Here is a 22,305-nt window from a genome sequence, read left to right as displayed (position 1 = left end):
GGGCAGAGCAACATGGCAGGGAAATCACAGTAGAGAAAAGATGGTAATCTTGTGATGGCCAGCAAGGAAAGAAGAAGAAAGAGGGAAGAGAGAAGGGGGGGAACCCATCTGCTAAATGTTTCACTTTTGTGCATTAGTAGTACATGTGGCCTTTGCTGCACATTTAAGATCCATACCATAATGTTCCAGAGGAGTCATGAGAAGTTTATCTTTAATTCTAATTTTATCCCCAGTATCCCAAATGGTGTTCAGCACTAATACAACAACACATTTTCATAAATCAATAAGAAGAATGGCATAAAGCAAAGAGAGATCAATGTTTTCCCTGATTTCTCCTTAAGTCCAAATCTCCATACCTCCTTGTTTCAAAGATAGACTATATCATCTAGTCTGAAAAATTAGGTCACTTTAAAAGTTCTTTACTGTCTAGATCATCATTTGCTTTAGTGTGATAAAGAACACAGTGACCTAATATTGAAGTTGGCTTTCTAAATTGACCCAGTTAAAACTATAAACACATAGTCTCCAGTTTATTGAAACTGAAATAAGCTTAGCTCTTTGCTTAACACATTCATGGAAATAGCTCTTACTCCATCTGGCGTATTATTTTAAATGGCTTTAGTGCATTAATACAAAGAAGCCACAATCAAAACAGCACTTTTGAGCTTCTATGTACAATATACCATTATATAAGTTTATACATGAGTGAAGGTCTGAATGGCTATTATGTAAAGAATTTCAGACTCTTGGAAGCAAAGATGTGGTCAGAAATCATAGGGGGCACTGAAACTTCTTCTGCATTTGTTGTCAAGGAAGAGGCATGGACACACCAAATACTCCACTGGAACTTTCAGAGTATCTCATCAGCTGCATGAAAACACAACTTCATTTTCATTACTCATTCAAAACCATTCATTGAGAAGTTCTTAGAGGTACTAGAGAGACAGCAATAGAGAAGACTGTCTCTGTAGAATCCACACTGTCCTTAAGAATGTATTCATAATACCAATTAGAATTTTGAGTTTGTTGAAAGAATGTACTCATGCACCCAGAGCTGATCCTATGCCACAATGCTCCATACCCAAATACTGCCAGGAGAAAGCTGGACTTGCAGGAGTGCAGCCACACCTGTGAGCATAGATAAGACCACCACTTCTGCTCTGAGGGACCGACCTTAAAACCTCTGGACACAGGAACCAAGGAGCAGCCTGGGACAGGATCCTTCCGGTTTCCATCTGCTTCTGGAGCTGAAGCTGTGCCACAGCTCTCCCAAATGCCACCAGGAGAGACCTGGTCTCCCAGGAGCACTAAACACAGGCTCCAGCTAACAGCAGAGATATTGAGATGGCAAGAGGGAAGGGCAATAATATAAGCAACAGAAACCAAGGCTACTTGGCATCTTTAGAACCCAGTTCTCCCAACAAAGCAAGCCCTGGATACCCAAGCAGACCAGAAGCAAGCAAGACTCTGATTTAAAGTCACATCTCATGATGATGATAGAGGACTTTATGAAGGACATAAATAACTCCCTTAAAGAAATACAGAAGAGCACAGGTAAACAGGTGGAAGCCCTTAAAGAGGAAACACAAAAAATTCCTTAAAGAATTACAGGAAATCACAACCAAACAGATAAAGGAACAGAACCATCCAGGAACTAAAAATGGAAATAGAATCAATAAAGACATCACAAAGGGAGACAACCCTAGAGATAGAAAACTTAGGAAAGAGATCAGGAGTCATAGATGCAAACATCGCCAACAGAATACAAGAGATAGAAGAGAGAATCTCAGGTGCAGAAGATACCATAGAAAACATTGACACAACAGTCAAAGAAAACACAAAATACAAAAGACTCCTAACCCAAAACACCCAGGAAATTCATGACACAATGAGAAGACCAAACCTAAGGATAATAGGTATATAAGAGAGCTAAGATTCCCAACTTAAAGGGCCAGTAAGTATCTTCAACAAAATTAGAGAAGAAAACTTGCCTAACCTAAAGAAGAGATGTCCATAAATATGGAAGAACCGTAGAGAACTCCAAATAGACTAGACCAGAAAAGAAATTCCTCCCATCACATATTAGTAAAACCACCAAATGCACAAAACAAAGAATATTAAAAGCAGTAAGGAAAAACGGTCAAGTAACATATAAAGCCAGACCTATCAGACTTCTCAACCAGAGGCTATGAAAGCTAGAAGATCCCAGGAAGATGTCATACAGACCCTAAGAGAACACAAATGCCACCCCAGGCTACTATACCCAGCAAAACTCTCAACTACCATAGATGGAGAAACCAAGATATTTCATGACAAAAGCAAATTAACACTATATCTTTCCACAAATCCAACACTACAAAGGATAATAGATGGAAAATTCCAACACATGGAGGAAAACTACACCCTAGAAAAAACAAGAAAGTAATCTTTCAACAAACCCAAAAGAAGATAGCCATACAAACATAATTCCACCTCTAACAACAAAAATAATGGGAAGTAATAATTACTTTTCCTTAATATCTCAATACCAATGGACTCAATCCCCCCTCTCCAAAAGACATAGACTAACAGACTGGATATGTAACCAGGACCCAGTGTTTTGCTGCATACAGGAAGTGCCTCTCAGTGTCAAAGACAGACACTACCTCAGAGTAAAGGACTGAAAAACAAATTTCCAAGCAAATGGTCCCAAGAAACAAGCTGGCATAGCCATTCTAATATCGAAGAAAATCAAGTGCCAACCAAAAATTATCAAAAAAGTAAGGACACTTCATACTCATCAAAGGGAAAAACTGCCAAGATGAACTCTCAATTCTGAACATCTATGTTCCAAATGCAAGGACAACCACATTCATAAAAGAAACTACTAAAGCTCAAAGCATACATTGCACCACACACAATAACAGTGGGAGACTTCAACATCCCACTCTTAGCAATGGACAGATCATGGAAACAAACTAAACAGAGACACAGTGAAACTAACAGAAGTTATGGACCAAATGGGTTTAACAGATATCTATAGTACATTTCATCCTAAAACAAAAGAATATACCTTCTTCATAGTACCTCATGATACCTTCTCCAAAATTGATCATATAATCAGTCACAAAACAGGCCCCAACAGATACAGGAAGATTAAAATAATCCCATGCATCCTATCAAATAACCATGGACTAAGACTGGTCTTAAATAGCAAAACAAAAACAAAAGGAAAGAAAGAAAGAAAGAAAGAAAGAAAGAAAGAAAGAAAGAAAGAAAGGAAGGAAGGAAGGAAGGAAGGAAGGAAGGAAGGAAGGAAGAAAGAAAGAAAGAGAGAAAGAAAGCCCACACATACATGGAAGCTGAACAACACCCTACTCAATGATAACTTCATCAAGGAAGAAATATAGAAAGAAATTGAACACTTTAGAATTTAATGAAAACGAAGGCACAACATACCTAAACATATGGGACACAATGAAAACAGTGCTAAGAGAAAAACTCATAGTTCTGAGTGCCTCAAGAAAGAAACTGGAGAGAGCATACACTAGCAGTTTAACAGCACACCTGGAAGCTGTAGAACAAAAAGAAGCAAATACACCCAAGAGGAATAGATGGTAAGAAATATTTAAACTTGAGGTGGAAATCAACCAAGTAGAAATGAAAAGAACTATACAATCAACAAAACAAGGAGCGTGTTCTTTGAAAAAATCTTTTTTTCTTTCCTTTCTTTTTTTTGTTCTTTCTTTCTTTTGTTCTTTCTCTTTTTCTTTTGTTCTTTTTTTTTTTTTTTTGGTTTTTATCAAATGTAGTCTAACAGGAATCAAACTGAAAAATGAAACTTCAGTTAAGAAAATGTCTCCATCAGATTGTCTAGTAGGCAAAAGATCATTGAGTGTTTTCTTGACTGATGATTTACTATTGCAAGTGCCATCTCTGAACAGCTGGAATAAGAAATCAGGCTGCACAAGATATTAATTCTATTCCTCATAACCTCTTTTTCACTGCCTGCCTTCAAGTTAGTGTTTTATTTCCTGTCCTGACTACCATTCATAATGTACATATAAAATGAAATAAACTATTTCCTCTCCAAGAAAAAGAATACTCCTTCTTTCCTTTTCTTTCTTTCATTATTTTGTTCTTTCCTCCCTGTTTTTCTTTTCTACTTCCTTCTTCCTGGGATAGATCAAATACATGGACTGTTTTGTATGGAGAGATTATGTACCCTCTAACTAATGCTAGAGAGGAGTAGGCAGGACTCTCTTACCACCAAAGAGTAGCAAAGAACAAAAATGGACAACTCTTGCTCTGCCTTAAGGTATCTGTTATCTGGTGTTAGTTTTTGTCATGAAAGCCATATGTATATGGAATTCCATATAATACATTTCAAAAGATGGAAAAAAAGAAAGTTTGAAAGCTTGCTGATATACAAAGTTTCAAAGGAAGAAAGAGAGGAAGGAAGGAAGGAAGGAAGGAAGGAAGGAAGGAAGGAAGGAAGGAAGGATGGATATGTTCTTTTGTTCTTTGTTTGGAAGGCTGTATATGTGAGATAATGTATACAATAATGGTTTGTGGTATATGCATAAGCTGCAATCTGTATTAAGATTTTTCATGATATGTTCTATGTGTTATCCATTACTATGCACACAGTCCATTAACTAACCTGTAGTTTTTAGAACAATCCCCCCCCATTAAAACTATAAAGATATACCAATCTATATATAAAAAAAAGTAGCAGCCATTTGCATTTTTATGTTTGGTGAATACCCAATAGAATAAAATTCAAAATCACTTAGAATGGGACTCAGTTGACAAAGTGCCTCTAACATAAGCCCAAGGAGCTGAGTTTAGATCTTTTATATAGCAGCCAGTGTCTGTAGCTCCAGAGACTGGGTACAGAGACAGGCAGATCCCTGCATCACCTCAGGTAGTCAGCAAGATGCATCCTTGAGTTCTGTGTGCTAGAGCTTACAGTGACAGACCCTGTGTCAATCATAAGATGGGGAGAGTCTCAGGAGGACATTTGTTGCCAACATATGCACAAGTACATATGTATACACACATCTATTGCAGATATGCCCTTACCTATATAGATATGTACATAGATACACCACACATAAGAGCAAACACTCAGATGTTTCATTGACACACTCACACTCTCATACTCACACATACATACATACACACACATTCACATACACTCACATACATGTTCACAACACTCATATATACTCATACACACACACAATCACACATACACTCATACTTTCACACACTTACACACATACTCACACTCATATACTCACACATATACACACATATTCATACCATACACTCACACATTTACACTCTTACACACAGCTACATACATATTTACAAAATTCAGACCCACTCACATACATCTTCACTCCACTTACCCTTAGACACAATCATAATACACTCACATTTTTACACACCTATACACAACTGCATACATATTCATACTGTTCCCACACATACATATTCACACCACTCACATACACTCACACACACATACTCACAGTCACATGTATACTCACATACTCATGCACAGATACATATATAATCACAACACTCTCATACACTTAACACACATTCACACACATACACACACACACACAATAATTCAGATAAGAGAAAACTAAGAACAAAATCATCAGCATAGTGGTTAACAATCACACAGGATTTCCATGTGCCCGGGAGCAGTTATAAGCCAAGTCTTTTCTATCTGATTTCACAGAAGCCCAAGTTCTTGTTACAATGTTGATTCTTAGTACCTCCCAGGAAATAATGAGATGATGCTGCGTTCCAAACAAACTTCTTATTGAGGCCAAGGCTGCTGCTCATGACCCTCACTTTGAGTAGTGAGAAACTGCAATTTGGAAAAGGCCAGATTGCTTGCCCAGAATTCTGTAGCTGGGATTTATTTCACGTATGCTGTTGCTGGTGTTTAGCTGTATTACCTCATAGGTGCATAATGGTTGGGATGAACACAGGGGTTGTTTCAGGTAGATAGGCAGGAAACTGGCCGTGAGCATAAAATAGAAAGAGGAACAGAGCCAAAGAGCTAAGGAACATGTGGCAGAGGGAACTGAAAAGGCATGTAGAGTGGGAGCATGGTAAAGGGGTAGGTGGTAAGATTAGGAAAATAAGATACGAGCTTAGCACTCACCCCCGGGCAACTAAGAACCATGGTTTCTGTAATCAAAGACACAGTCCTGTCACAGCCCAACCTGTTAGGTGTATCAGAGTTACACTTTAAAATTTGTGTTTATTTTATATGTATGTATGATAGTTTGTGCTTGCATATATGTATGTGAACCACATGCATTCCTGAGCCCAGGGAGGTCATAAGAGGTATTAGATATCTTGGAATTATAGTTGTGGATGGTTTCATGCCACCATGCTGTTGCTGGAAATGGAAATGGAGTCATCTGCAAGACCAGTAAGTGCTCTTAACTGCTGAGGAATCTCTTCAGTCCGACTTTCAACTACACTATGCTGTCTATGGTTCCTTGAGTAGGCAAGTTAATGTCTTACTCCAGTCTGGCTGCTACCAGAAAAATCAACAGGGCTCACTAGCTTAAAATTGAAATAAATATATAGCATACAGTCTAGGGGACAGGGAGTAGACAATCCAATATCAAGGTGCTGGAGAACTGATGACTGGTAAAGGCATGTTTGCTGGCTCACAAACTCATCTCTTTGCCTTGTCTCTTTCATAGGGGCACTGGCCACATTTATGAGGTTTTTACTGCAGGCTCTCATCACCTCCCAAAGGCCTTACCTCCAAATTTTAGCACATTGAAGTATTTTTTCCACTTTTTTTTCAAATTTTTATTAGATATTTTCTTCATTTACATTTCAAATGCTTTCCCGAAAGTCCCCTATACTCTCCCCCCACCCCTGCTTCCCTACCCACCCACTCCCACTTCTTGGCCCTGGCGTTCCCCTGTACTGAGGCATATAAAGTTTGCAAGACCAAGAGGCCTCTCTTCCCAATGATGGCCGACTAGGCCATCTTCTGCTACATATGCAGCTAGAGACACGAGCTCTGGGGGGTACTGGTTAGTTCCTATTGTTGTTCCACCTATAGGCTTGCACACCCCTTTAGCTCCTTAGATACTTTCTCTAGCTCCTCCATTAGGGGACCTGTGTTCCATCCAATAGATGACTGTGAGCATCCACGTCTGTATTTGCCAGGCACTGGCATAGCCTCACACATTGAAGTATTGAACCTGGACTTGTGAGCACTTGGAAACACAAGTGCTAAGACCACAGCACTGTGCTGACTCTGACTCCTGCACATTTCACTGATAAACATGAAACCCATAGAATGAAAGGGCAAAGAGTAACAGGCTGCTTTGCACATCTTGGAAAACCTCATGAATATAAACTATTATTAGTATTTATTTGAAGAACAGATAAAGGCCAGAGACCAACACTGCAATTGTTTCCATCAACATGTAGGGATAAGGAGGATTGGAAGGATATGAATGAGTTTGAAGTAAAAACAAAATACTAGGCAAAGGTAAACTCCATACGAAGGCGCTGGCAGTGACTGTCTCCCATTGATTTTCCTCATCTAGGCTAGGAATGAGTTTCACATAGCTTTGAGACAAGCTGTAAGTTCCACAGAGAAGTTATTCTGTTCCCACCTTATGAAATAGTCCACTAGGTTCCTTCTTTCAGGTGATAGATTATTATCTTCCTTCACTACCTCCTCCTCCTCCTCCTTGAAAAGTGTTTTCTCTAAATTCCCCTAAAAATCCTACCTTTTGAATCCTACATTTCTGCCCCCCTAAAGCATGTTAGTGCACAGAACATAACTATTTCTATATAGATACTGGAACTCCAAATATGCTTCCAGTTTAGTCTGGCATATTAGGTGACAATAGCACACATTCTACACAAGCATTGTCCTGAAGATGGACAATGCTTTAGCAGTTCTTTTAATTCTCTAGCAACTGTCACATTGCTTTTCTTTGCCTGGATGACTCTCTCAAATGGGAAAGAAAATGACCTATGTGTGGTCTATATTGAAGAATTCTTAAGAGAGTTGACCAGGTGAGTTAGATTGTTGTCTAGCTGAACTGTCAGTATCATATACTGTGTTTGTGAACCATTTGTTCAGACAGCTCAGAAGAAATAAGAATACACAGTAGAGAAGAATTTTACCCAGACACTGTTATAATCTTTTTCTTCACATTCCACAGACAAAGAAGGAGGCTATTGAAGGTAGCAAACGACAAATAGAGAACACTTTAAAGGAAGGCAATGACATCCTTGATGAAGCCAATCGACTCTTAGGTGAAATCAACTCAGTCATAGATGTAAGTATTCAATCGGGTCAGACTTAAGAGAAAGAAGATAATGACAGATTTCCCTCATACGCTGGCAACAAGCTCAGCAACAGAAACAAGAGCCTTGATTTGTTTTTGTGTGATAATATATTTTTGAAGTATAATGTTGTGGACATACCTATCTACTGGCAACAGTTTTCTTACTAGAAATGGCCTTTGGGATACTTGCTTTTTTTTTTTTTTTACTGTGGTGACCAGGTTATTCTTTGTTCCTAGCTTAATACTCACCATCTGTCATTACCTCATTTAACAGTAGTTAAAAGAGAAATAAAAGTCTGTAAATATACCATTGATGTTGTGTCTCATGCATGGTGATGTGCAAGAATAGGGACACAAATAATCTAAAAGATCCTAATGATCATCACTTGTTCATTCATTGCTATGAAGTAACCTTACAAAAAATAATAGACATTTCAGTGTAAATTGGCTGCATGCAATTCTGTTTTTCTACTAAATAACAGCTTTTATGCTCTATTTTCTTTGCTGGTAGATTAAAAGTTTTTTAAAGACTCGGGCAGTGGTGGCGCACGCCTTTAATCCCAGCACTTGGGAGGCAGAGGCAGGTGGATTTCTGAATTTGAGGCCAGCCTGGTCTACAGAGTGAGTTCCAGGTCAGCCAGGGCTACACAGAGAAACCCTGTCTCAAAAAGCCAAAAAAAAAAAAAAAAAAAGGAAAAGAAAAAAAAAGAAAAAGAAAAGTTTTCTAAAGGCAAAAATCTAGCCATATGTGATTGTATTTCCTAGAGAAATTAACAAGTTTAAGGAGACCCGGATTGCTCCTGATGCTCTCTCTTCTCTCTCCATATCAGTATGTCGACGACATTAAAACTAAGTTGCCACCAATGTCCGAGGAGCTGAGTGACAAAATAGATGACCTCGCCCAGGAAATAAAGGACAGAAGGCTTGCTGAGAAGGTGTTCCAGGCTGAGAGCCATGCTGCTCAGCTGAACGACTCGTCTGCTGTACTTGATGGGTATGGCATTTGTTGTTGGAAATGTCTGCCTAGCTTGACACTCATCCAAAAGCTTAGACAAGCAGAAAGGGTGGAAAATCACTTTCAAGTCTAGATTTCTGTAATTATGAACAAAAGAGCCGCATGGCTTTTCTGTGGAAGATCCTAATTAGGAGAATGTAGGCAAAGAACTCTGAAAAAGCATCACAAGTCCCAGTTAAAAGTGAACTCAACTATGCCTGCTTAGGAAATGAACACAGCCTCAGGCTGCCCGTAGAACACTGTGTTCTTTTCTCTATTAGAAAGCACAGGGGTTGTCCTATTAGCATTTTAAATAATACACCAACTCATTCTGCTGCAAATTTTAATTTTATATTTCTAACAGAACCTAATCGTTTCATTGTCTAAAAGTGCCTCTGAATGTATAGCCCTATGCATACCCTTTCAGTCTCATTATAAGATACAATTTGCTAAACACATTAAACTCAAGAGAACGAAGACCAAAGTGTGGACACTTTGCCCCTTCTTAGAATAGGAAACAAAACACCCATGGAAGGAGTTACAGAGACAAAATTTGGAAGTGTGACGAAAGGATGGACCATCTAGTGATTGCCATATCCAGAGATCCATCCCATGATCAGCTTCCAAACACTGACACCATTGCATACACTAGCAAGATTTTGCTGAAAGGACCCAGATATAGCTGTCTCTTGTGAGACTAAGCCAGGGCCTAGCAAACACAGAAGTGGATGCTCACAGTCAGCTATTGAATGGACCACAGGGCCCCCAATGGGGGAACTAGAGAAAGCACCCAAGGAACTAAAGGGAACTGCAACCCTATAGGTGGAACAACAATATGAACTAAGCAGTACCCCGGAGCTCTTGTCTCTAGCTGCATATGTATCAAAAGATGGCCTAGTCGGCCATCACTGCAAAGAGAGGCCCATTGGACTTGCAAACTTTATATGCCCCAGTACAGGGGAACGCCAGGGCCAAAAAGGGGGAGTGGGTGGGTACGGGAGTGGGGGTGGGTGGGTATGGGGGACTTTTGGTATAGCATTGGAAATGTAAATGAGCTAAATACCTAATAAAAAATGGAAAAAAAAGAAACTACATATGCTTATCTGAAATGACTATTTAGAGCTGATGGTGCACACCTGTGCACTTGGAAAATGATCACAGGGAGACACAAGTTCAAGATCAGCCCCAACTACAGTGTACTCACAGCCACAGCCATCCTGGGTTATAAGGAATCCTATCAAAAAGAAAAAGGAATGAAATAAATAACAGTTCGCTATAGTTGGGCTTACCCCTTGGGTCAGAGAAAGGAAGCTGGAGAACAGGGTTTGTTCATTAAACAATGTTCTAGCTGCGATTCACTTCCCCCAGCTCAGGGGGTTCTCAACCTTCCCAATGCTGTGACCCATATTGTGGTGACCCCCGACCATAAAATTACTTTATTGCTACTTCATAAATGTAATTTTGCTAGTCTTACAAACCATAGTATAAATATCTGGTCGGCGGGATTTATCTTCTTCCATGTGACTCCTGAGAAAGGACTATTTGACACCCCTCCCCAAAAGGGTCATGACCCATAGACTGAGAACCACTGCTTTATGCTTTTGTGACTGGCACAAAAACAAAACAAACAAAACAAAAACAAAACAAAACAAAACAACAACAAAAACAGCAACAACAGCAAGACAAACACAACAAAAGCAAATCCAAAACCACAAAAGCTATTCATCCTAGGAATAATTTTCCAAAATAAATCTATTTAATATGCATTACATGCAAGTCTGTGTTCTCATCTTTGATAATCATTGATGTAGAAAGAAAGAATTACAGTTTGAAAACTTGGCAACCCAGGCATAATTAGGTTTTCTTTTCCACAAACATTTCCCAATCTAGAGCAAAGAGTAGTAGATGAACCAGTGGTCAGTAATCAGCAGACCCAGGTTCCAAATATTCCATGAGGGATGTATTAGTCATGATGTGATTTTTTTCTGTGATCTCTTTATGCTTTCTGGGAAGTCTGCCTAGTCTGAAGACATTGTAAAATTCATATGATTAATGGGATACAAGTGCTCACAAGTAACCGGAAGTTCTGTTGCCCTGCACACTCTTGCTTGGTCACATGATTGCATGGGCTTTTACAGGCCATCAAGATATTTAAGATATATTGGTGGGGGCTACAAAGGTGGCTCGGTGCCTGAAGATGCTTGCCACCGAGCCTGAATTCAATCTCTAATAATATGAGTTCAGTCCATAAAACCCACAAGGTAGGAAATAACTGACTCCATCAAGATGTACACATGTGCATGTCTGTGTCTGTACACACACACACACACACACACACACACACACACACAAAAGCATGAAGAGAGAAGGAGGATGATGGGAAGAAGAGAGAGAAACTAAATAAACGTAAAAAAAATGTAAAGACATGTTGGCTATACTTCACAGCATGCCTTGAGGAATATACGTTTCAATGGAAAAAATACACTTCAATACAATCAGTAGACACCTCACTAGGGTTTGGAATTATTCTCATTATATTGGCCATAAGCCCTTTGAAGCTGGATTTATTATGACTTGACTGTTCTTTATTTGAGCGTTAATTCCTATAAGGTTCTTTTCTCGGTTTAATCTGACAGAATCCTGGATGAGGCTAAGAACATCTCTTTCAATGCCACGGCAGCCTTCAGAGCTTACAGTAATATTAAAGACTACATTGATGAAGCTGAGAAAGTGGCCAGAGAAGCCAAAGAGCTTGCCCAAGGGGCTACAAAACTGGTAAGAAACATGGAAGCATGTACTAACAGTGAAAGCTGAATCATTATTTTCACTGTACACTGAACATGTCACCCATTTCCATCCCTCCTACTTCACATCCCTCCCCTCTCCCATTGTCTTCTTTGTTCCCAGATAATCTCAATTTAACTTCATATGTGTATATAGGATTTATATATCACTATAAAATAACCTAGATGCTGAGAATCATGGAAACATACATTTGTCTTTCTTGCTCTGGCTTGATTAATTTACTATCTTTCTATTTTCTCACTAACATCTTAGCTTCATTCTTCTTTGTGTCTGAAAATTTTCTCTGTGTACAAAGCCCACATTTCTTTATCAGTTCTTCTGTTGAGCTCTTTGGTTGGCTCTAGATTGATAGCTAGTCAAATATTTATTTAAAATTAATTTTCAAATTGCAATTTTCAAACTTAAATGAGATATGAAAAACATAGTAAACTAGAATAATTGTCTTGAATCAGTATGAAAAATTTCATAAAATTTTAGCCAAGTTATTCTCTCTCTATAGCCATGGCAGTCACGTACTACTTAATATTGTCCAAGTTCAGATATCACTGCTCACTCTCAAGTAGATTTTTGTTGCAGCTCACAAAATTAGAGTAAGCAAATAGAAGGCTCAAGTCCACATGGAATTGACTCTGAAATGTATCCTGAAAAGAACACTTCTTCTTTCAGTCACCATTGTTTTGATTATATATGAAGTTCAACTGTCAAGTGCACTTTTTTTTTTGGAGTTTTCTTTCTTTTTTTTTTTCTTTTATTAAATATTTTCGTTATTTACATTTAAAATGTTATCCCCTTTCCAGGTCACCCCTCCAGAACCCCCTATCCCATTGACCCTCCCCCTATCTCTATGAGGGTACTACCTCACCCACCCACCCACTCCTGTCCTCCTGCCCTGGCATTCCCCTACACTGGGGCATCGAACAACCTCAGGCCCAAGGGTCACTCATCCCACTGATGTCCAACAAGGCCATCCTCTGCCACATATGCGACCAGAGCCATGGGTCCCTTGGTTGGTGGTCCAGAAGCAGGGAGCTCCAGGATTCTGGCCAGTTGACACGGTTGCTCTCCCCCATTGGGCTACAAACCCCCTGAGCTCCTTCAGGCCCTTCTCCAACTCTTCCATTGGGGACTCCACATTCAGTACAATGGTTGACTGCAAGCATCTACCTCCGTATTTGTTAATATCTGGCAGAGCCTCTCAGGAAACAGCCATTTCAGGCTCATGTTGCAAGCACTTCCCAGAATTTGCAATAATATCTGGGTTTGACAACTGTATATAGGATGGATCCGCAGGTGGGGCAGTCTCTGGCTGGCCTTTCCTTCTGTATCTGCTCCTTACTTGGTTTCCATATTTCCTCTTTCTAAGTAATTTGTTCCCCCTTCTAAGAAGCACTGAAGTGTCCACACTTTGGTCTTCCTTCTTCTTGAGAGTCATATGGTCTGTAAATGTTATCTTGGGTATGTCAAACTTTTGGGCTAATATCCACTTGTCAGTGAGTGCATATCATGAGTATTGTTTTGTGACTGGTTTACCTCACTCAGGATGATATTTTCTAGATCCATCCATTTGCCTGCAAATTTCATGAAGCCGTTGTTTTTAATAGCTGAGTAGTACTCCATTGTGTAAATGTACCACATTTTCTGTATCCATTCCTCTGTTGAGGGACATCTGGTTGTTTCCAGCTTCTGACCATTATAAATAAGGCTGCCATGAACATAGTGGAACGCATATCCATAGTACATGTTGGAGCAACTTCTGGGTATATGACCAGGAGCGGTATAGCTGAAACTTCAGGTAGTACTATGTCCAGTTTTCTGAGGAACCACCAGACTGATTTCCAGAGGAATTATACCAGCTTGCAATCCCACCAGCAATGGAGGAGTGTTCCTCTTTCTCCACATCCTGACCAGCATCTGCTGTCACCTGAGTTTTTTATTTTAGCCATTTTGAATTGTGTGAAGTGGAATCTCAGGGTCATTTTTATTTGCATTTCCCTGATGTCTAAGGATGTTGGACATTTCTTTAGGTGCTTCTCATCCATTTGAGTATCCTCAGTTGAGAATTTTCTGTTTAGCTATGCTCCCCATTTTTAATAGGGTTATTTGGTTCTTTGGAGTCTAACTTCTTGAGTTTTTTGTACATATTAAACACTAGCTCTCTGTCAGATGGAGGACAGGTAAAGATCTTTTCCCAATCTGTTGGTTGCCATTTTGTCCTATTAACAGTGCCCTTTGCCTTACAAAAGATTTGCAATTTTATGAGGTCTCATTTGTCAATTCTTGATCTTAGGGCATAAGTCATTGGTGTTCTGTTCAGGAACTTTTCCCCTGTGCCCACATGCTCTAGGCTGTTCCCCACTTCCTCTTCTAATAGTTTCAATGTGTCTGGTTTTATGTGGAGGTCGTTAATCCATGTAGACTTAACATTTGTACAAGGAGATAAGAATGGATTTGCATTCTTATACATGTTGACTGCCAGTTGTACAAACACCACTTGTTGAAAATGCTGTCTTTTTTCCCACTGGATGGTTTTAGCCCTTTGTCAAAGATCAAGTGACCATAGGTGTTTGAGTTCATTTCTGGGTCTTCATTTCTATTCCATTCATCTACCTGCCTGTCACTGTACCAACACCATGCAGTTTTTGTCACTATTGCTCTATAGTATAGCTTGAAGTCAGGGATGCTGATTTCCCCCAGTTCTTTTATTGTTGAGAATAGTTTTTGCTATCCTGGGTTTTTTGTTATTCCAAATTAATTTGAGAATTGCTCTTTCTAACTCTATGAGGAATTGAGTTGGAATTTTAATGGGGATTGCATTGAATCTGTAAATTGCTTTTGGCAAGATGGTCATTTTTATTATATTAATCCTGCCAATCAATAAGCATGGGAGATCTTTCCATCCTCTCAGGTCTTCTTTGATTTCTTTCTTTAAAGACTTGAAGTCTTGTAGTACAGATCTTTCACTTGTTTGATGAGGGTCACACCAAGGTATTTTATATTATTTGTGACTATTGTGAAGGGTGTTGTTTCCTTAATTTCTTTCTCAGTCTGTTTATCCTTTGAATAGAGGAAGGCCACTGATTTGTTTGAGTTAAGTTTATTATTCAGCTATTTTGCTGAAGTTTGTTTCAGATTTAGGAGTTCTCTGTTGTAATTTTGGTGGTCACTTAATTATACTACCATATAATCTGCAAATAGTGATATTTCGACTTATTCCTTTTGAATATATAACCCTTTTACCTCCTTTTTGTCTAATTGCTCTAGCTAGAACTTCAAGTGCTATATTGAATAGATAGGGAGAGGGTGGGCAGCCTTGTCTAGTCCCTGATTTAAGAGGAATTGTTTCAAGTTTTTCTCCATTTAGTTTGATGGTGGCTACTTGTTTGCTATATGTTGCTTTTGCTGTATTTAACTATAGACCTTAAATTCCTCATCTTTTCAAGACTTTAACGTGAAGGAATATTAAATTTTTTCAAACACTTTCTCAGCATCTAATGAAATGATCATGAGTTTTTTTTTCCTTTGAGTTTGTTTATGTAGTGGATTACATTGATGGATTTCCCTATATGGAACTATCCCTGCATCCCTGGGATAATCGTTCTGATGTATTCTTGGATTCGGTTTGTGAGAATTTTATTGAGTACTTTTGAATCGATATTCAAATGGGAAATTGGTCTGAAATTCTCTTTCTTTGTTGGGTCTTTGTGTGGTTTTGGTATTCACAAAATTGTGGCTTCATCCAATGAATTGGGTAGTGTTTCTTCTGTTTCTATATTGTAGAATAATTTGAAGACTATTGGTATTAAGTCTTCATTGACAGTCTAATAGAATTCTGCACTAAACTCATCTGGTCCTGTACTTTTTTGGTTGGGAGACTTTTAATGACTATTTCCATTTCTTTAGGGGTTATAGGACTGTTTAGATAGTTTATCTGAGGCTGATTGAATTTGGTACCTGGTATCTGTCTAGTAAATTTTCCACTTCATCCAGATTTTCCAGCTTTTTTTTTTTTTTTTTTTTTTTTTTTTACTATAGGCTTTTTTTGGTTGGTTGGTTGGTTGGTGGTTTTTTGAGACAGGGTTTCGCTGTGTAGCTCTGACTGTCCTGAAACTCACTTTGTAGACCAGGCTGGCCTCGAACTCAGAAATCCGCCTGCCTCTGCCTCCCAAGTGCTGGGATTAAAGGCATGTGATTAAAGGCGTGTGCCACCACTGCCCGGCGACTACAGGCTTTTGTACTAGAATCTGATGGTTTTTTTTTTTTAATTTACTCACTTTCTGTTGTTATAGCTCCATTTTTATTTCTAATTTTGTTAATTTGGATACCATCTATGTGTCCTCTGGTTAGTCTGGATAAGGGTTTATCTATCTTGTTGATTTTGTCAAAGAACCAGCTCCTGGTTTTTTTTTTTTTTACTTCGTTTGTTTCTAGTTGGTTTCTAGAACAGCCATGAGTTTTTTTTATTTCCTACCATCTACTCCTCTTAGGTGTATTTGCTTCTTTTTGTTCTAGAGCATTCAGGTATGCTGTTAAACTGCTAGTGTATGCTCTCTTCAGTTTCTTTTTGGAGGCACTCAGAGCTCTGAGTTTTCCTCCCAGCACTGCTTTCATTTGTGTCCAATAAGTTTGAGTATGTTGTACCTTAATTTCCATTAAATTCTAAAAGTGTTTAATTTCTTCCTTGACCAAATTATCATTGAGTGGGGCATTGTTTGGCTTCCATGTGTATGTGGGCTTTCTGTTTTTGTTGTTATTTAAGACCAGCCTCAGTCCATGGTGATCTGATAGGATGCATGGGATAATTTCAATCTTCTTATCTCTGTTGAAGATTGTTTGTAAATGATTATATGGTCAGTTTTAGAGAAGGTTCTGAGAAGAAGGTATATTGTAGTGCTTTAGGATGAAATGTTCTATAAATATCTGTTAAGTCCATTTGGCTCATAACTTCTGTTAGTTCCAGTGTGTCTCTGTTTAGTTTCTGTTTCCATGATCTGTCCATTGATGATAGTGGGGTGTTGAAATCTCCCACTATTATTGTGTGGGATGCAATGTGTGCTTTGTGCTTTAATAAAGTTTCTTTTATGAATGTGGTTGTCCTTGCATTTGGAGCATAGATGTTCAGAATTGAGTGTTCATCTTGGAAGAATTTTCCTTTGATGAGCATGAAATGTTCTTCCTACTTTTTTTTTTATAACTTTAGTTGAAAGTTGAATTTTTTAAAATATATTTGAATGGCTACTCCAGTTTCTTTCTTGGGACTATATGCTTGGAAATTTGTTTTCCAACCTTTTACTCTGAGGTAGTGTCAGTCTTTGTCACTGAGGTGTGTTTCCTATATGCAGCAAAATTCTGGGTCCTATTAAAATATCCAGTATGTTAGTCTATGTCTTTAGGGGAGGAGGGTTGAGTCCACTGATGTTAAGAGATATTAAGGAAAAGTGATTGTTACTTCCCATTATTTTTGTTGTTAGAGGTGGAACTATGTTTGTGTGGCTTTCTTCTTTTGGGGTTGTTGAAAGATTACTTTCTTACTTTTTCTAGAGTGTAGTTTCCCTCCTTGTGTTGGTGTTTCCCATCTCCCATCCTTTGTAGGACTGAAGTCATGGAGAGATATTGTGTAACTTTGGTTTTGTCATGGAATGTCTTGGTTTCTCCATCTATAGTAATTGAGAGTTTTGCTGGGTATAGTAGCCTGGGCTCTCATTTGGTGTTTTATTATATGACAGGAGGAATTTCTTTTCTGGTCCAGTCTATTTGTAGTTCTGTAGGCTTCTTGTATGTTCATGGGCATCTCTTTCTTTAGGTTAGGGAAGTTTTCTTCTATAATTTTGTTGAAGATGTTTTCTGGCCCTTTAAGTTGGGAATCTTCGACCTTTTCTATACCTGTTATCCTTCAGTTTTGTCTTCTCATTATGTCCTGGATTTCCCTGATATTTGGGGCTAGGAGCTTTTTGCATTTTGCATTTTCTTTGACTGTTGTGTCAATGTTTTCTATGGTATCTTCTGCACCTGAGATTCTCTCTTCTAGCTCTTGTATTCTGTTGATGATGCTTGTATATATGACTCCTGATGTCTTTCCTATGTTTTCTAACTCCAGGGTTGTCTCCCTGTGTGATTTCTTTATTGTTTCTATTTCAATTTTTAGATCTTAGATGGTTTTGTTCAATTCCTTCACTGGTTTGATTGTGTTTTCCTATAATTTTTAAAGGGATTTTGTATTTCCTCTTTAAGGGCTTCTAGTTATTTACCTATGCTCTCCTATATTTCTTTAAGGGAGTTATTTATGTCCTTCTTAAAGTCCTCTATAATCATTATGAGAAGTGATTTTAGATTTGAATCTTACTTTTCCAATGTGATGGTGTATCAGGACTTGTTATGGTAGGAGAATTGGGTTTTGATGATGGGTTACTACCTTATTTTCTGTTGCTTGTGTTCTTTCCCTTGCCTCCCGTCATCTGATTATCTCCAGTGCTACCTGCCCTCGATATATCTAACTGGAACATGTCCTTCCTATGATCCTGGTTGTATCAGAACTTCTCAGAGTTCAGCTGACTCTGTGATTCTGGGATCATGTGATCCTGAGATCCTGGGTGTGTCAGAGCTGCTGGGAGTCAAGCTGCCTCTAAGACACTGAGATCCTGGTTTGACCAAGCTCCTGGGATCCTAGAATCTTGGGATCCTGTGGTACTGGACGTGATAGAGTGCCTGGGAGTGGAGCTTCTACTGGATGCTGTGGGACTGGCTGTGGAGTTAGTGCCCAAGGTCTTCTCAGGGTGCCTCTGATCCTATTATCCTGGGCGTGTTAGAGTACCTGGGAGTGGAGCCTCCTCTGGGTGTTTTGGGACTGGCTGTGGAGTTCACTCCCAAAGTCTCCTTAGGGCACTGGCCCAGACTGAAAGGGATTTCCAGCATTTTTTCAGAGATAGTATTTTGATTTTGTAATTGGCAATGCTATCTATGAACATTATTTCACATAAGCATGCTCTCAATATGACAAAAAATATGTTTAGCAACCTGTAAGATTTATTGAAAAATCTGCCCTAGTCCTAAACAAAATTTTATATAATGATGTTTTATGGAAGTCAAGTTAACAATTCAAGCAGCATATTTTAAAGCCAAGCACTCTAACATAATAAAAGCATAATAATGTGCTACAATCATGCTGAAGACAGTAGGAAAATATTTCCTTTCTCTAATTAAACCATTTTGTTTCTATAAGAGCAGAAAACACATGCATAATCAAATCATTGCAATTTGTAACATACAACAGTCTTACATCTGAGTGGTGATATTCAACTGGTGTTGTGTCTTTTATCAGAATCTACAGTGCAAAGTGCAGATTTCATGTGTCAAGGCTGTAGCAATGATGTGCAGAGTGCAAGTGGTGCCAGGCACACCTGGGATTCGCATTTACACACTCAGTGCACATTCAGAAACATTTTAATACTCTCCCATTTCTAGTGGCCCTCACATTCTATAAATCACAGTTTGTGAAGCAGAAAGAAAGTATAGTTTTGAATAAGAACCTGGGACCATAGCCTAGCCATATTGACAACCAGAATAGCCATCACAATGTGATCAGAAGGAAAATCTTCAATCTATGCCACAAAAGGCAAGACAGACAGGAATGGAAACCATCACATTCATGTGAACATATGTCTATATGTGATGAAAATATGATAGAATTTAGTTAGTTCGAGTACATAAGTCAGAACAGCTTTCACTAGTTGTCATCAATAACTCTAGAAATTTTAAAGCCTGGATTCATGTTAGTTCTGTGTCTTACATCCAGTGTGCCAGGGTCAGTCTTTGTCTTTGTTACAGCTAACACCACACTTCACAGAATGAAGAGCTGTCCTGTCAGAGAGGGAGAGTAACATTCCAGTTCTCACCATAGGATGCATGACCTGAGCACATGTGGAGTAGAGAAAGCACTGACCAGAATTGGGTAGCGCTCCAATCTAGCCATAAGGAAGCCTGGGAATAAAGAACGCACAAAAAAAAAAAAAAACTGTCAAGAACAAACAGGCTATAACACAAGTTGTCCTTATAATTAAATGTAAAGTGAATAAAATGTTCAGCCAGGTTAGAATGATTTTCATATTGGATTAAAAATGTAAGAGCTTACACAAAATACCACTGACCTGTAAGGATATGGAAACATTGGAAATGAAAGATCAGATAAATCTGGGAAACTGATTTAAAAAAATGTAGGAACAGACTGTTAATAGCAACAATCACAGTTGGCATAGAGCCTTCTGGTTTCTGCCTGTGCCCTGGAGCTGACCTTACAAAGCTCTCCATACCCAAATCCCACTGGGAGAGAGCTAGTCTCCCAGGAGTGCTGACACATCTTTTGAGCACAGGTAAGACCACTTCTGCTCAAATTCTTAGCCCAAGAGGGACCAGCCCAAAGTCATCAGCATACAGGAACCAAGAAACAGCCAATGACAGGATCCTTTTGGAGTCCATCTGCTTCCAGAGCTGACCCTGTGCCACAGCTCTCCATACCCAAATTCTGCCAGAACAGAGCTGATCTCCCAGGAGTGCTGACACATGGGCTTACAGGACAGACAAGCTACAGTCAGAGACAGCAAGACCAGCTAACACCACAGATAACTGGATGGAGAGGCAAGTACAAGAACATAAGCAACAGAAACCAAGGTTACTTGGCATCATCAAAACTCAGTTCTCCCACCACAGCAAGCCCTGGATATACCAACACACTGGAAAAGCAAGACTCTGACTTAAAATCCTATATTATGAAGATGATAAAGGACTCTAAGAAAAACAGGAGAACACTGGTAAACAGGTAGAAGCCCTTAAAGAGGAAACACAAAAATTCCTTGAAGAATTGCAGGAAAACACAACCAAACAGGTAAAGGAGTTGAACAAGACCATCCACAATCTAAAAATGGAAATAGAAACAATAAAGAAATCACACAGAGAGACAACCCTGGAGTTAGAAAACCTAGAAAAGACATCAGGACGCATAGATACAATCATCTCCAACAGAATACAAGAGCTAGAAGAGAGAATCTCAGGTGCAGAAAATACCATAGAAAACATTGACATAACAGTCAAAGAAAATGCAAAAATCTCCTAGCCCAAAACATCCAGGAAATCCAGGACACAATGAGAAGACCAAACCCAAGGATAATAGGCATAGAAGAGATTGAAGATTCCCAACTTAAAGGTAAATATCTTCAACAAAATGATAGAAGAAAACTTCCCTAACCTAAAGAAAGAGATGTCCAAGAAGCCTACATGGGGAAAAGAGGGGAAGAATCGAGTATGGGAGCAGATGGAAGCGATGTACAGAGGGTCAGAAAATTGAACAGAGGTGTATAACAATGGGGCATGGGGAACTGGGTTAGCAACCAGAAAGTCCCTGATGCCAAGAAAGCAAGAACCACCCAGAACCCCACGGTGATGACCTTAGCTGAAATATACCACATAAGGAAGGGAGAACCTGTTGAGACCATATCCAGAGGTTAGACATGGCCCCCCAGTTGAGGAATGGGGCCAACCACCCACCTCCAAAATTTTAACCCAGAATTGCTCCTGTCTAAAGGAAATACTGGGATAAAGAGTGGAACAGAGACTGAAGGAAAGGCCATCCAGAGATTGCCCCACCTGGGGATCCATCCCACATGCAGACACCAAAACCCAGACACTATTGCTGATGCCAAGAAATGCTTGCTGATAAGAGCTTGATACAGCTGTCTCCTCAAAGGCTCTGCCTGATCCTGACCAATACAGATGTGGATGCTCACAGCCAACCATCAGACTGAGCACATGGACCCCAATGGAGGAGTTAGGGGAAGGACTGAAGGATGTGATGCCATTATCTGGCATCAATGAGAGAGTAGGCCCTTGGTTCAGTGAAGGCTTGATGCCCCAGACTAGAGGAATGCTAGGGCAGTGAGGCAGGAGTAGGTAGGTGGGTGGGGTGCACCCTGATAGAAGCACGGTAAGGGATAGGGGGTTTGCAGAGGGGAACTGGGAAAGGGGAAAACATTTGAAATGTAAACAAATAAAATATCCAAGTTTTTTTTTTTTTTTTTTAAAGAAGTACCTTAGATAGGATGAATAAATGCCCGCTTGGAACCTTGTAACAATCAGAGAATGAATTGCTGCCTTATTAATTAAAATCCTCACAGAACCTAA

The 22,305-nt window shown here is 39.2% G+C and overlaps 1 protein-coding gene across 5 annotated transcripts in view; it reads left to right on the top strand.

Moving 5' to 3' along the window:
• Positions 1 to 22,305, top strand: part of Lama2 (laminin, alpha 2) — a 635,907-nt gene that overhangs the window by 503,755 nt on the left and 109,847 nt on the right. For all 5 annotated transcript variants that reach the window (XM_017313815.1, XM_011243134.1, XM_011243135.1 and 2 more), the window contains exons 38-40: positions 8,214 to 8,330; positions 9,170 to 9,333; positions 11,970 to 12,108. In XM_017313815.1, coding sequence (XP_017169304.1) covers positions 8,214 to 8,330; positions 9,170 to 9,333; positions 11,970 to 12,108 — 420 coding nt within the window. The remainder of the gene's footprint in view (positions 1 to 8,213; positions 8,331 to 9,169; positions 9,334 to 11,969; positions 12,109 to 22,305) is intronic.

Source organism: Mus musculus, chromosome 10 (assembly GCF_000001635.26).
Source record: "Mus musculus strain C57BL/6J chromosome 10, GRCm38.p6 C57BL/6J".
NCBI lineage: Eukaryota > Metazoa > Chordata > Mammalia > Rodentia > Muridae > Mus > Mus musculus.
This window is presented reverse-complemented; position numbering and strand designations above follow the sequence as displayed.